Raw genomic sequence first — 16,430 nt, 5'->3', positions numbered from 1 at the left:
CTGCATGGAAACCTGTCACAGATGTTGCAGCTCTTGTTGGAATAAGCAAATGGTGGCGCTTGTCCCTCTGTATTTAAAGAGGTTGCCCACTACTTTTACATTGATGGCCTATCCTTAAGACAGGTCATCAATGTCTGATCGGGTGGGGTCCAAGACCTCGCTTTCACACCAACCAGCTATTCTCGATGCGGCAACGGGCAGCTGTAAATGCTCAGTTCCGGAGCTGCCCCATCTACTGATAGCGGCCATGACCAGGTACTGCACATCCTCGTCCCATTCAAATCAGTAGGAGGTGGATGTGCAGTACCCAGGTGTAGCCGCTGTTTGAAGTCGGGGCAGCTCCAGACTGAGCATTCATGGCTGCCTTCTGCCGCCAGCAGCACCTAGAACAGCTGAACAGCGGGGTCTCAGACCCCAAACGACTAGACATTGATGACCTAACCCTAAGGCGGGCTTTGCACACTACGACATCGCAGGTGCGATGTCGGTGGGGTCAAATTGAAAATGACGTACTTCCGGCATCGCATGCGACATCGTAGTGTGTAAAGGCTCGATGATACGATTAACGAGCGCAAAAGCGTCGTAATCGTATCATCGGTGCAGCGTCGGCGTAATCCATGATTACGCTGACGCGACGGTCCGATGTTGTTCCTCGTTCCTGCGGCAGCACACATCGCTGTGTGTGAAGCCGCAGAAGCGAGGAACATCTCCTACCGGCGTCACTGCGGCTTCCGTAGGATATGCGGAAGGAAGGAGGTGGGCGGGATGTTTACATCCCGCTCATCTCTGCCCCTCCGCTCCTATTGGCCGCCTGCCGTGTGACGTCGCAGTGACGCCGCACGACCCGCCCCCTTAATAAGGAGGCGGGTCGCCGGCCAGAGCGACGGTCGCAGAACAGGTGAGTCCATGTGAAGCTGCCGTAGCGATAATGTTCACTACGGCAGCTATCACAAGGATATCGCAGTTGCGACGGGGGCGGGCACTATCGCGCTCGGCATCGCAGCATCGGCTTGCGATGTCGTAGTGTGCAAAGCCCGCCTAAGGATAGGCCATCAATGTAAAAGTAATGGATAACCTCTTTAAGGTTTACTTGTATTAATGACAGGGCACTTGTCAATATATACTGCTTAAAAAAAATAAAGGGAACACTAAAATACCATTGTGCTCTTTAAATGTTCCCTTTATTTTTTGAGCAGTATATTTACCTTAAGGCCCAGTCACACACAGAGATAAATCTGCGGCAGATCTGTGGTTGCAGTGAAATTGTGGACAATCAGTGCCAGGTTGTGGCTGTGTACAAATGGAACAATATGTCCATGATTTCACTGCAACCACAGATCTGCCAAAGATTTATCTCTGTGTGTGACGGGGCCTTTAGTCTGTTTCCCAGAGGCATGTGCTGAAATATTTTGGAAAATATAGACTGCTCTTAGGCTTCATTCACACCTGAATGTTGTAGGCGGTTTTAGGACGTTTTTTTTTTCCGGATACCGTCTACATACAAGAAAAAAAGGGCAGCATGTACTGCAACAGAAACCCAGATGACTCCACTATAGTTAGTATAAGTCCAGAAACCATAACCACCACTTGCATTCATCATGTCACAGATCCACTGCATGATTTCTGTTTTTTTCTATTCCTATAAAGATGGAAAACAGAACTTAGAATGCTAATGTGAACCTAGCCTTAGCTGAGAACTGCATCTTCAATTATAGCTGTCTGTCCATCTATCAGCACACTGCTCTTGGCTCTCCATAGTCGTATGACTCTACCTGGGGTCTCAACCCTGCATCAGCCAGAAAGGGTCTGTATTCGAGAATGGAGGTCACACCAAGGCTCTCAGGGTTATAAAAGTTGAAACCTGGAACTAACAAACTTCATGACAATGGCAGGTAGCAGGTAACTCCTGTTGTCATCCCCACTGCATGAGATGCTGTGTCCAAAACCCATCACAGGGTATCCTCCACATTGCGACTCACCATCTCACCTTCATAAATCTTTATTAGGTTGGAATAAAGTTTTGAAATCACCAACAAATAGTTACCTTGAGGATAGAGATGACTGAATCGATTCACAGATGTCCAGTGGCCATGGCCGGTGTATGGGAGTCCTGTGAACTACCTCCTGCTAGCCATCATACATGGTTCCACTTTCGATTAGCTGGCCTGGCCACACAGGTTTTGCTACACCTCTGTAGTGGAGGTTTTCTAATGATTTTTTCTGTAGGTTTATGTTTTATATGCACTGATGTATATGCATAATTTATTATTTCTAATGTATGTGTCACTCCTATTCTCAGTCAGCTGACAGGACCCGTAGCCGACTCTACCTGGCAAGGCAGCTTGTCCTGTACATACAATGTAGGGCCTGGTTTTCGCACAGGAGCCTATAATGGAGGGTAAGATCTTTTTATTTTACGTAATGCTAACACTTTGTAACTGATATGCTGCAATTGTGTGTCGCCCAGGGTTATGGGGTACTCGGTCCCGAGCAGTGTATCACTGGGGAATGTCACTTTGGTGGCCGTTGCCCGGTCCCATGCCCTGGGTGCTTCTAATGGGGAGTATTTACAGGGGAGAATAAAGTCATTTGTATGACGCCACCTGCGGGTTGTGGTTAAGATTGTGGAACCGCTGCTGCTGAGTTGATTATCCCCCAGGGCTGGTGGTAATGGCAGCTGTGGTGGTAGGCCCTCCGCAGGTAGGGCTGAGCCCAGGAGATGTATGAAGGAATAATAAGGGACCGTGAGTTGTAGTTAACAGTCTCTCTACTCACTCTGGACCCTCGGACGGCTGGTTCAGGTCCCTGTACCTCCAGTACTAGTTGATGACTTGGTTGCTCTGTCCCCGGCACCCTCAGTGTGGTTGGGTCCTCGTAGTGTGGAGCATTTGGGGCCCCGACTGTCCCTTTGTAGTGGTAGTCTCCTTCTCCATATGGCGGGCAGTGTGGACCCTGTAGGGAGGTATGTGTCCGAACCCTGATCCTTGCTTTACTGCTGATGTCCCCGGATTTGTGGGACAGTGAGATCCATGCAGGTCCCTCACTGTGCAGGTATTTGCCAGGCCGTCTGAAACTGTCGCCTGACCTAGGGCCCTGTGCCCCGTGCGTGCTCTGGTCCCAGCGGTACTCGGGTGTACCTGCACTGGCGACCACTCTCCTGTGCCCTCGGGTCACCGTTACACGACCCAGCTGTCAGGCACGTCCGTGCACTTCACTGTGCACCAGTCGACTGCTGTCCCCTCCCACCAGGCTGTCTAGTTCCCTGGTCTGGCTCCGCCCTCTAGGTGGCCCTTCCCTTTGTCTGACTAGGCAGTGCCCCCTGGTGTGGAGTGGTAACTAGGATTTTGGTGTGTGCTGGTGTTGCTGGCACTGGTGTTCCAGGTCCCAGGGGGTAGGTCCTGCATCTCCGTGAGGATGCAGTTCCCTGTAGTGCCCTGATTGGTTCAGGGGTGCTACAATCGCAAAATTAAGCTTCTACAATAAGTGGTTGGTAATGTTCTGGTTGGAACAGAAGGAAGGTTTTGGGTTCTGGAGCACTGCTTTTTAAGTTTCAATAGCTGGGATATTGTATTCACTTACTTTTTGGAGATAGATTGAGGGTTAAGCAACAATTACAAAAATGTAAATAATATTTGGGATGGAAAACTCCTCTATATTTACCAAGTTCCCTTTTGGACAATCCGTTTTGGGTTGCTGCAACACCTCTTATACAGTATGTATTACAGGAGCAGCATCCCAAGCCCAACTCATGTCTAAACTCACCGAGTATCATGGCGACTTCTGACCTTGTTCACACTGCAGAGTCTGACATGTCACACAACGGTTTCCCTGGTGTTTTTGAGTTGCATAGTCGGACTCGGGCATCGACCAAATGTGTGCGTATAAGTGATCAGTCTAGCAGGAGTTAATTTTTGCTAGCCGGTGGATTGCTGCTATGGTCACAGGAGACCAATCACACCGCCTCCACCTTTAAAAGATGGTGGAGCCTGTTCCCCCACGCCAATTTTAGCGTAATTTGCGATACTGGTCCTTGTGCTGTGGTGATCTTGTTCTAATGATCTCCTGGGCGTTATTTGGTGTGTTGTGGAAATATTCTCATTGTCTATTTCCTCCCTGAATTTTTATTTCCTCCTGAGCATGTATTGTCTTACCTCTGTGTGTGTTTGTGCAGTGAGTTTAAGTTTTGATTTTTCCCTTTCTGTCTACTTGTGTTAGATAAATCACTCCTGTCCTGGCCCTCCCCGGGAGTATTGACCAAGGCTATTCAAGAGCTAGGGTTAGGAAGGCGACCCAAACATCATCACCATTAGACATATCTTTGGGAACAGGGATAGCTAAGGCCACCCTAGCCCTAGGTTCCCCTGTTCCAAGTTACTTCCTCACATGCCATGAAACATAGTTTTCCATAGGTTTTTACAATGATTGCTGTATGAAATGAGTCTAGGCATGTGATGTCCCTGGACCGACGAGTTCGGGAAGATGACATTATTGTATTCCTCATGGTCAGAGATATACTCATGACACAGCCGCTGATTTCAGTATATGGCCTTATGAGGCAGTAAATAATTGGATGTCTAAACTAAACATCCTCCTTAAAATGAATCTGTCAGCAGGATTTCACCCCCCAGATTATGTATATGCTCATGTAGCTCTTTCAAAAACAAGTCCAGCAATTCCATTACATGGCTGGTCTGGTCCTCCATCATTTAGAATTCAGTGTAAGAATTGATATGCAAATGAGTCTGAAGAGCTAGTCGTAGATATGAGGCCTCTGTCACTCCAGCTTTATTCCCTGCCCAGTGCTGCCTCCTCCTGCTTGACTGACAGGCTTTATGCTGTGAGACTTCAGCTATATAAGCAATGTGGCTCAGTGGTTAGCAGTGCAGTGCTGAAGTCCGGGTTCAAATCCCACCAAGAACAACATCTGTAAGGAATTTGTATGTTCTCCCCGTGTTTTCTCCGGTTTTCTCCCACACTAAAAAGACATACAGATAGAGAATTTAGATTGTGAGCCCCAATGGGGACAATGATGATCTTGTCTATAAAGTACTGTGGAATTAACAGTGCTATATAAATGAGTAAAACCTGTCAGTCAAGCCGGAGGAGGTGGCACTGGGTGGGGAATAGAGCTGGAGTGACAAAGGCTTCAGCTCTTAAACCTCATTTGCATATCAGTTAAAATGCTGATTTCTCAGTAATTAATTATTATTATTGTTATTATTAATAATATTTATTTATAGAGCACCATTGATTCCATGGTGCTGTACATGAGAAGGGGGTTACAGATAGTATACATATAGAAGTTACAATAGACAGACTAGTACAGAGGGAAGAGGGCCCTGCCCTTGCGGGCTTACATTCTAAAGGATTTTGGGGAGGAGACAGTAGTAGGTGGGGTGGCAGCTGTTATGGAGGAATGGACTGGCCATGTAAAGGTATCCCTGGACTTGTCTTTGAAAAAGCTACATGCTGTCACGGTTCTGATGTGCAGTGCATCTTTTGTGCTGTGACGTTCTGTTATGCTCTCCAGCAGAGCCGGTGTTAGAAGGGTTGCTTCCCGCAACCGGGTCTTATGCTGGTTCTGGGAGAGACTTGCTCATATGCTCCACATTCCGGGTGATTGCTCTGCTTTATTAGGGAGAATACTTGGCTGGAATGACGCTAGTGATATTTCCTGTTCTGCAGTAAGTGCTTGGCTCCTTTTGTGTCTTATTATCTGATCTCGGCTACTTGAACCTGGACTGTTATTGACTCTGCTCTGCCTGCTCCCCTGGACCTTGTCGTTACCTTCTGGCTTCTGACCTCGGACCTCCTCCTGACCACGTCCCCGCCTGCTTCTTGCATCCCATACATACTCTCCTGGTGTCCTGACCCTCGGCCTGTATCTTGACCTCGGTTCTGCCTGCTCCTCGTGTTCTGTCGTGTCCTCTTGGTTACTGATTCCAGCTAGTCTGACTTTCCCTCTACTCTTTCGTTACACTAGTTACTAACTTCATACTATGTCTCATAGTGTCTAGCCTCCCATCAAGCGCCACCTAGTGACTAATATTACACTACTCCATAGTACCAAGCATTACACATGCGCATATCAATAGTTTAGGGTGTGAAATCCTGATGAAGCTTTCCCTTTAAGAAATTCAAATAACATTTAGAACACCACGGTGCCAGTGTAAGAGTTCTTATTATGGATCCACCCTCTTACGAGGACCTTTCACTGGATATTTTTAATTTACACTGACTAGTGTAGCTCCACATATCCTGGAACAGTTTTTCCTTTTTTCTTTTGTAACCCATTATTGGCACGGCAATCAATCAGTAGTGTATAGCCCCCGCAAGCAGGATGGATAATGAGACACGGCTGTGCTTCATGGTCCTAGAAGGGACCATCTGGAGTCTGTTGACCAGAACTACCATCCTCATAGTTAGTCGGTTGGTGTATTGTGATACATACATGGAAAATAAAACACAAATCTGTATCCGGTGTCACAGTGATGTTACAGAATTAGATGTAGACAGGACCTAACGTGCATCATCACTCAATGAGTTATCCTTCACTAATGAAGTATTACAGTACACCTTTATATCCAGTATTCTAGTGGTAGGTATGATTGTAACCCATAATCTGCACAGCAAACACAAGTCTGTGGCTCTAATTATGGTAGTAACCCCTTGTTTTTTTCCTATCAGAGATGTTCAAGTCAATGTATATAATTATGCAGAAATTAGGTCATCGGCGAATGTGATGGGCATTATCAGAGGAAGCGTGGAGCCTGGTAAGGGAATTAGCATGATTATTATTTGAATTTATATATTTATGTTTAAAGAGGTATTCCAGATTGATGTTGGTCTGACTGCAGGGACTCTTATACAAATTAATGGAAAAGTCGCACATCCTGCGAATATGACAAATTGAACAGTGCCTTTTAGGCCCCACTTACATGTTCAGTATTTGGTCAGTATTTTTGTCACGCTTGCCAGGAATAATATGTGAGGCAAGGGTGTTCAGACCAACGGGGACCATGAGTCACAACAAAAATACAACAAACAATATCACGAGTAAGGGGGAACACAGGGGACCATATAACAACGGTGGGCCCTGGTGCTAGTGAGAGGGGTAGATCAGACATCTCCTAAACTCACCTGCAGCTGTCCTTACTCTCCTAACCAGTCCCTATACAGTCTCCTCATCTGTTGCCGAGCAGGAACCTGAGAAACCCTGTAGATGCCCTGGCTAGTGAGAGGCAGGTGAGGTTCACTAGACCCACCGCTGCACTAATATAACACAAGTTTAAGGTAAGACAAACCGGAGGAACAGCAACAAAGAAGAATAACTTCCGATTTCAGAAACACTCCTAGACTGGACCTTCCACCAAGGCGGCCAGAATACAATGGATTTGTATCTTCAGCAAGGACTGCTAGAAAAACACTACTACATAAACCTGAAGGGGCTACCGCAGCTGAAATGCACTGCTGGGAGCTGTTGGCAACAAAACTGACATTAACTCCTTAGGTCCCCAAGTAAATGAAACTACGCTTAAATATAGAGCCTTAGCTGGTAATGAATGACTCTAGTCCTGAACCTGTCACCAGTCTTCAAAGATAGTGAGACTACAGTGACAATTTTACTTCAGCAATTGTAAGGAGTTCACATATCCAGTAGTTATCAGAATGGATCCATTGACAAAAAAAAGTTATGTAAATACAACTTTTTTTTGTCCGTTTTGAACATATTAATTTATACAGGATCCGTTTTTTAACATAGGAGTCTATGGAAAATAGATTTGTTAACTGATTGCTATTTAGCCATCCATATTCCTTGTATTTGTACTGGATCAGTTTCAAATGGAAACTAAATAGCAATCAGCTAACGGATCCATTTTCCATAGACTCCTATGTTAAAAAAAACGAATCCAGCTGATATCAGTTATTTAACCCCTTCACAACCTATGTCACAGGTTGTGTCCCTCCCTTAGATGCAGGCTTGCAAGCTGAGCCTGCATCTTTCCCTGCTCATTGGCTGATCTGATCGGCTGACATGTCCTTCTAACAGTGGCAGGCAGATCAGAGATCCGCTCGCCACTGTTAAATACTTAAATCCCGCTGTCAATCTCTGACAGCGGGATTAACATGCGCTGGTAGAGCGTGCGCCATTTCCCGCTCCCATCGGCGGCCCCATGATGTGATCGCGGAGCGCCAATGGGTAGTAATGAAGCTGGGGATCAGCTAATGACCCCAATCACTGTCATATCATACGTCCTGTGAACTCTGACGCCCATCGGAAATCAGAATATCTGCTGTACAGATCGGTGCTAATGCCCTGCTCTGTACAGAAGAGGTGATCAGATGATTGCAGCTTCAAGTGCCCTAAGGGGACTAGTAAAAGCAATAAAAAGTGGGGGAAAAAAAAAGTCTTAAAAAATACAGTATTAAGAAATTAAAAAAAACCCACGAAGTTCAAATCACCCCCCCTTTTGCCCGTTTGAAAATAAAATAGTAATAAAAAAATTACTTAGATTTGGTATCGCCGCATTCAGAAATGCCCGATCTATCAAAATATACAATCAATTAATCTGATTAGTAAACAGTGCAATAAAAATAAAAAGTTAAAAACGCCAGAATTATAGTTTAGCCGCTGCAACATTGCAATAAAAGGCTATCAAAAAATTGCATCCACACAAAAATAATATTTGTAAAAACATCAGCTCAGGACAGAAAAAAATAAGCCACAGAGCCCGAAAAATGAGAATGCTATTGCTCTTGTAAAATGGTGACAAAAGCACAATTTATTTTTTCATTTATTAAAATAAAAAATAAAAAACAAATAAAAAAAACTTTACATGTTCTGTATCTACAAACTCATACTGACCTGGGGAGTCATATTGGACCCATATACACCATGTTCCAAATTATTATGCAAATGATATTTTTCTCTGATTTTCCTAAATGGTCGGTCCAAATGAGAGTCAGTCTAATAAAAGTCATCACCCGTTAGAGTATACATCGAAATTTATTTAAGAAACCTCCCAATGATCACAGTATAATTTTCAAAATTTAAAAAAAACTCAAAATGCACTGTTCCAAATTATTAGGCACAGTAGAGTTTCTAAACATTTTATATGTTTTAAAGAACTGAAAATGCTCATTTGTGGAATTTGCAGCATTATTAGGTCACATTCACTGAAATAAAAAGCTTTTTAAATGCAAAACATCCTAACAGGCCAAGTTACATGTTAACATGGAACCCTTCTTTGATATCACCTTCACAATTCTTGCATCCATTGAGCTTGCGAGTTTTTGGAGAGTTTCTGCTTGAATTTCTTTGTATGATGTCAGAATAACCTCCCAGAGCTGCTGTTTTGATGTGAACTGCTTCCCACCCTCATAGATCTTTTGCTTGATGATACTCCAAAGGTTCTCTATTGGGTAGAGGTCAGGGGAAGATGGTGGTAACCCCATGAGTTTATCGCCTTTTATGCCCTTAGCAGCCAATGACACAGAGGTATTCTTTGCAGCATGAGATGGTGCATTGTCATGCATGAAGATGATTTTGTTCCTGAAGGCGTGTTTCTGCTTTTTGTACCATGGAAGAAAGTTGTCAGTCAGAAACTCTATATACTTTGCAGAGGTCATTTTCACATTTTCAGGAACCTAAAGGGGCATACCAGAGGTCTACCCATGATTACGGCTCAAAACATGACTCCTCCACCTCCTTGCTGACGTCACAGCCTTGTTGGGACATGGTGGCCATCCACCAACCATCCACCACTCCATCCATCTGGACCATCCAGGGTTACTCGACACTCATCAGTAAACAAGACTGTTTGAAAATTAGACTTCATGTATGTCTGGGCCCACTGCAATCATTTCTGCTTGTGAGCACTGGTTAGGGGTGGCCGAATAGTAGGTTTATGCACCACAGCAAACCTCTGAAGGATCCTACACCTTAAGGTTTGAGAGACTCTAGAGGCAACAGCAGCTTCAGATATCTGGTTGCTGGTTTGTAATGGCTTTTTAGCAGCTGCTCTCTAAATCCGATGGACTTGCCTGGCAGAAACCTTCCTCATTCTGCCTTTATCAGCACAAACACGTATGTGCTCGGAATCAGTCACAAATTTCTTCACAGTACGATGATCACATTTAAGTTTTGTGAAATATCTCATGTTTTTATCCCCTGGCCAAGTCATTGCACAATTTGATGCTTTTCGGCTGCAGAGAGATCCTTTTTCTTTCTCATGTTACTTGAAAACTGTGGCCTGCTTAATAATGTGGAACATCCAGTTTTCCCTTTATTGGGCTCACCTGGCAAACTAATTATCACAGGTATCTGAGATTGATTTCAGTGATCCAAAGAACCCTGAGACACAATACCATTAATTAGTTTAATTGAAAAAAAAAAATAAAAATTAATCGCTGTGACACTTAAATCCATTTGCATAATAATTTGGAACATGGTGTAGTGCACCTGGTAGATAAAAAAAATAAATAAAAAATAATTGTGGAATTTCCCTTTTTTATTTGCAATTTCTCTTCCTTGGAATTTTTTTTTACAACATCCATGGGGCAGAATGAATGGTGTTGTTCAAAAGTACAACTCGTCCTGCAACATACAAGCCCTCATACGGCTATATTGATGGAAAAATTAGATAAGTTATGGATCTTGAAAGAAAAGGAGGAAAAAGAAAGAAGAAAATGAAAAATCTCTGGGAGGTAAAGGGGGTTAAAAACGGACAAAAAGTTGTTTTTGTCAATGGATTGCAGCTAGATCCATTCTAACGGATGATTACTGGACATGTGACTGTGGATCATTTATTGTCCTTTTTATTGTTCTTACGAGCCTTTTTAATTTTTATTCTCATTTTGTGCATTAAAGGGGTTATCCACTACTTTTAGGCTATGTGCGCACGTTGCGTTGGAGTACCTGCAGTTTATTCTGCACATTTTCCTTCCCTTGGTTTTTGACCAAATGGCTTTTGACCATTTTTTAGCGCTAAAGACGCTTGCGTATTTACCGCGTTTTTAGTGCGTTTTCAGCGCTTTTTACCTGCGTTTTCACCTGCGTTTCTGCAGATGCGTTTTGTAGATCAAGACATTGAGAAATAAAGTTGAATTAGTCAAAAAGAATGAAAAAAGAGAAAAAAAAACGATAAAATTAACTTTTATTAAAACTATATGGAAAATTATCAATTTTAATGAAATAATAGTGGTTATGCACATTTTAACAGAAAAATAGGTAAAGTTTATTATTTTTTAGCATTTAAATTTTCGGTTATTGTGTGTGTGTAAAGGAACATTAGAACCCTTTAATTTTTGGCCAGAAAAGCATGCGTTTTTGGAGCCAAAAACGCAGTGGAAAAGCAGGTAAAAAGCATGAAAAACGCAGGAATTGTGCTTTTGGTTGCATTTTGCCATTTCTCATTGACTCCAATGTTAAGGAAACGCTGCAGAAATGGCAAAAACAACTGACATGCTGCTTCTTTTTCAGCATGGTTTTTGACCCAAAATATGCAAATTAAACACTGCAGAAATAATTAGCAAAGTGCAGACAGGATTTCTGCTTTTCCCATAGACTTTGCTGGAAAACAAAAACGCATGCGTTTTAGCGCAAAAACGCTGCCGCTAAAAACGCTGCAGAAACGCGGTAAAAAACGCAACGTGCGAACATAGCCTAACGTTGATCCTTAGTATAGGCCAGCAATGTCTGATCAGTTGAGGTCCGACACCCGGCAATCCGCCGATCAGCTGTTGTTGGTCCCGGCGGCAGCAGCCGGAAATGCTCAGCTCCAGAGCTGCTCCGTCTTCTGATAGTGGCTGGGTACTGCACATCCGCCACCTCCTATTGATTAGAATGTGAGGTGGCTGTGCTGTACCCGGCCGCTATCAGAAGACGGAGCAGCTCCGGAATGGAGCGTTTCCAACCGCCTGCTGCCAACGCCGGGACCGGCAACGGCTTATCGGGGGGGAAGTGCGGGTTGTCGGACCCCGGCCGATCTGACACTGATGACCTATCCTAAAGGTATACCATCAATGTAAAAGTAGTTCACAACCTCTTTAACACTAGTAGGTTACAAACAACTGAAATTAATAAAATTGTATCAATATTTACAGAATTATTCTACATAAATCAAGAATCTATTACAATGTAGCTGCTGTCCTAAATCTTGTGTGTGTTTCCAGATAGGTATATAATGTACGGTAATCACCGAGACAGCTGGGTCCATGGAGCCATAGACCCCAGCAGTGGTACCGCCGTCATGCTGGAAATCACAAAGGTCCTCGGAGCCAAGGTCAAGCAAGGTATCAATTACCGCCTCCATTGTATTCCTTGCGTGCTTATCAATACATAGGATTAGCTAAACTCACCATATCTCTTCCTCTCTGATTAGTTATTGATTAGGATTAACAAGTCGTTCATTATGTCGGGTGGACTTTGATGGATATTTTCTGATATGATATCTATTTATTACTAGGTCTTGTTATGGTTGATGGGTGCATAATGATATAATTCTCAGGAAGGGTCATAAATCAAAGAAACAAATCACTAAAGGCCCCATAAAATTTAAATTCCACTTTTGGGGACATTTTATTTTGCTCAAATGCTTGTATTTAGGATTAAAAAAAACCTATTTTTGCAATTGGGTTTCATTTAAAATTTTCCTCCCATCACCTCTGTCTATTGCAATGAGTTAGCGGAGGATCTATCAGTGAGCTCATTCACTCATTTATCTGTTTCTTTTTCTTTCTGCTGATTTATGACAACAGATCACATCAAAAACGGATGTGAATGAACTCAGCCCTACCTGTGAGTTATTTATAGTCCTTTTCTTTTTTTCACTACTTTTTCATTTTTTTTATCATTTTGTGCACTAACATTAGTAGGTTGGTTTTCATTCAACATTTGGCTTTTATAGACAGTTCTTTTCCCTGTACATCCATCTTTGATGTGGTCTGTTGTCAGAAATCATCAGGAAAAAAAAAATCAACAGATAAAAGAGTGAATGAGCTCACTGATAGATTCTTCGTTAACTCATTCCGCAGTCAGCAATAGTCGGAGGTGACAGGAGGCAAAATTTTCAATGAAACCCAATTGCAAAAATATTTATTAGCCCAAAATATATGCATTTATGTAAAAAAAAGTTGTCCCAGAAGTAGACAACCCTTATAGAGTTGGCCTAAACCACTGATTTTGCAAGCTTATGTATTTGGGGGTCTACCAACTCTACAGATACTGTCTGCGGAGGGGAGGAGAGGGCAGATTAAATTTACATGCCCGATCCTTTTACTCCCAGAGTAAATAATCAGCAGCTTTTCCCCTCTACACATTGAAAATACACATATGGTCAGCCTTGGACTCAGGTGTACAGGTCGAGAGAGACAGGAGTAGGCCATCTCCGTGGTTGACCGCGATTTTAGGAGTATGGGCACCTTTAATTGATTGTCTAGGATTAGAAAAACATGGCTCCATCTTCCAAACACAGCGTCACCTCGGTCTACATGTTGTATTTGGTATTACAGCTCTATCTCATTCATTCTATTAGACCGGAGCTGTAATACCAGACACGTCCTGTACACAGAGGTGGCGCCATTTTTGAACAAAAGGCAGCCATATTTTTAAAATTCATGTTTTTCAGCATTGTCGTCTAGCTGTTGCAGACTTTGGGTGGCAAAACACATGAAACATACATCTAATAATACCTATTGTTAACAGGAAAATGGCGTCCTCGCCGAACTATCATTTTTGGAAGCTGGGGAGCAGAAGAGTTTGGTTTAATTGGATCTACAGAATTTGCAGAGGTGACTTTTTTTTATTTATTTAGTGTCAATGATGTTTAATACTGGCGGATATTGAGATGGGATCATGTAAAACAGATGAGTTCACAATATGTTAAATCAAGTTGAGTAAATTCTGGCAGCACCGAAATCCAGTTCTGGGGCGTCCGCGGTGAAAGCACAAACTTTTCAGTTTTTCGTTTTTTTCCTCATCTTTTTCCAAAAGCCATAACTTTTTTTTACTTTTACGTCCATATAGCCATATGAGGGCTTGTTTTTTGCGGGATGAGTTGTACTTTTGAACGACACCATTCATTCTTTCCTATATTGTACTGGAAAAAAAATTCCAAATGTAGTGAAATTGTCAAAAAAGTGCAATTCCACAATTGTTTTGGTTTTTTTGTTTTTTTTATTTACCATGTTCACTATATGGTAAAACTGACCTGGCGTTATGATTCCCCAAGTCTGTACAAGTTCATAGATAACAAACATGTATAGTTTTTTTTTAAGTGGGAAAAAAAATTCTATAATTTGTAAAAAAAAAAAAAAAAAATAATTGCAGTTTTGTCGCCATTTTCCAAGACCTGTAGCGTTCTCATTTTTCGGGATCTGGGGCTCAGTGACAGCTTAATTTTTGCGTCTTGAGCTGATGTTTTTAATTTTACCATTTCTGAACGCGGTGATACCAAATATGTGTATTTTTTTTAATTGTTTTGCTATCAATGAGGCAAAAGGGGGTTAATTTGAACTTTTGTGGGGTTTTTTAACACATTTTTATCGTTTTTATTAGTCCTCTTTGCGAACTTGAAGCTGATATTCTCCTTTTGCCTTTGCTGTACAGAGTGATGCTTCAGCAGTCAACACAGGTCTGTACAGTAGAAATGCTGATGTCGTGTGAATGCTGGTGCTCGGCCGGCGTTCACAGGACGTTCGTCATGACAGTCACAGAGCTCATCATCATGACAACCCATTGGCGTCCTGTGATCACATCACAGGGCTGCCGATGGGGGCGGAGAATAGCGTGCGTGCTGCCCGTTGGCGCTCGTTAAATCCTGGTCAGACATTGACAGCAAGATTTAACTAGTAAACAGGCCCGGGTGGATCTTATATCCACCCTCGCCTGTTAGAGGCACATGATGGTTGATCAGATCGGCCGACATGTGCGGGGAAATATGCAGGCTCATTGCATGCGCGCATTAAGGGACAGATACGACCTTGGACCTACCGGTTAAGGATGATTTCACACATCTAACATTGACAGTCCAACTGTGGACTCAAAGTCCCAACCTGTCGTGTGTTTCCTGACCTGAACTCAACAACCTCCTAAGCACATATCAGGCTTCTGAGTTTGGGTCAGGAAACCCACAGGCGGTCAGGACATTGCGGTACGGTCCATAATCGGACCGTAAACGTTGGGTTTCTAAAATCTGAGTAATACTAAAAGCTTTCCCCTGAACCAGTGGCATAGATTTAGGCCGCATTCACACATCTGTTGTAGCTGCTGTACGTTTTTTTTTCTCGGACAGCTCCCTGACTGTGATGGTGGGATATGGGGGGAGGTGTATGTTGCTGTACAGATTCCTATTTTAGCCTGGTTCACTGTCCATTATTTGTACTGCTTCTGTGTACATTTCTATTGTTTCTAAGTAATCACCCCCTATAGTGCAAGGTTATAGCCTCTTGAGGCGCTTCCGTCCCTGAGTGTGGGGGTAGGTGGGCCTAGAGTCCACCTACTGTAACCTTTTTGCTTACCTGGGAGATTCAGTCAGTCTGTTGGGAACTTGAAGAGAGAAGGAAGAAGGTTGAACCTCTGAGGAAAGCTGTGGCTTCTCAGAGAGACATGGACATTTATTTATCGCTTTCTGGACTATATTCGTGTTGCTACACTATTTTACCCTCTATATGGTGGATTATCTTATTGACCATTTTGATTTGCTTGGAATAAATGCTCTTTGGATTGTACAGCCATCTCTCGCTCTGTTGATTGTGTGATATGGGAGAAGGACCCCGTGACAGTTGTGGGACAACTGGATTGCAGGTGCCCAGGTTGTCCGCACCCATAACATTTCCTCTCTGTGATTCTCCCAGGGCGTGATCGGAACTGTTGGGGTCCAGGATTGGGAGCCGTGGTTGTCATCGGCCTGCTACTGGGTGAAGGGGCAGATATAACCGGAGAGGACAGGGGTGCAGGAGCAGGCTGTGTCTTATTGTCCAGAAGCCCCCTCCATTGTGGTCGGATAGTAAGGGCCTCATCAGCCAGGGCTGCAGCTCCATCCAAGGTGCATGGTGTGCGCTCTCTGACCCATTCCCGTATTTCTGAGGGACACTTGTACAGAAATTGTTCTATAAGAAATACCTGTATAACGTCTTCCACAGTGAAGGCGTCTTTAGCTTCCAGCCATCTCCGACATGCCTGGGACATCTTATGAGCATACATCCTAAACGATCCCCCCGTGGTGCATAGGAGGTCTGGGAACTGTGCCCTATGTGAGTCTGGGGTGATGGCATGGTAATTCAAGATAGTCCGCTTTACAATGTTGTAATCCCGCTTCTGCTGTGAGTCAATGGTGCGATAAGCCTCTGCCAAGCTTCCATTCAGGAGTCCCACTAACAAACGCACCCAGCCAGAGTGGGGAACCTCCATCATGACACATTGCTGCTCA

At 43.5% G+C, this 16,430-nt stretch overlaps 1 protein-coding gene across 1 annotated transcript in view; it reads left to right on the top strand.

Moving 5' to 3' along the window:
* The window catches only part of NAALADL1 (N-acetylated alpha-linked acidic dipeptidase like 1), an 88,465-nt gene that overhangs the window by 33,384 nt on the left and 38,651 nt on the right, over positions 1–16,430 (top strand). Inside the window, exons 7-10 of the mRNA XM_075326779.1 lie at positions 2,300–2,398; positions 6,688–6,773; positions 12,175–12,294; positions 13,706–13,791. Of these exons, the coding sequence (XP_075182894.1) occupies positions 2,300–2,398; positions 6,688–6,773; positions 12,175–12,294; positions 13,706–13,791 (391 nt within the window). The remainder of the gene's footprint in view (positions 1–2,299; positions 2,399–6,687; positions 6,774–12,174; positions 12,295–13,705; positions 13,792–16,430) is intronic.

This window comes from Anomaloglossus baeobatrachus, chromosome 10, assembly GCF_048569485.1.
Source record: "Anomaloglossus baeobatrachus isolate aAnoBae1 chromosome 10, aAnoBae1.hap1, whole genome shotgun sequence".
Lineage (NCBI taxonomy): Eukaryota > Metazoa > Chordata > Amphibia > Anura > Aromobatidae > Anomaloglossus > Anomaloglossus baeobatrachus.
This window is presented reverse-complemented; position numbering and strand designations above follow the sequence as displayed.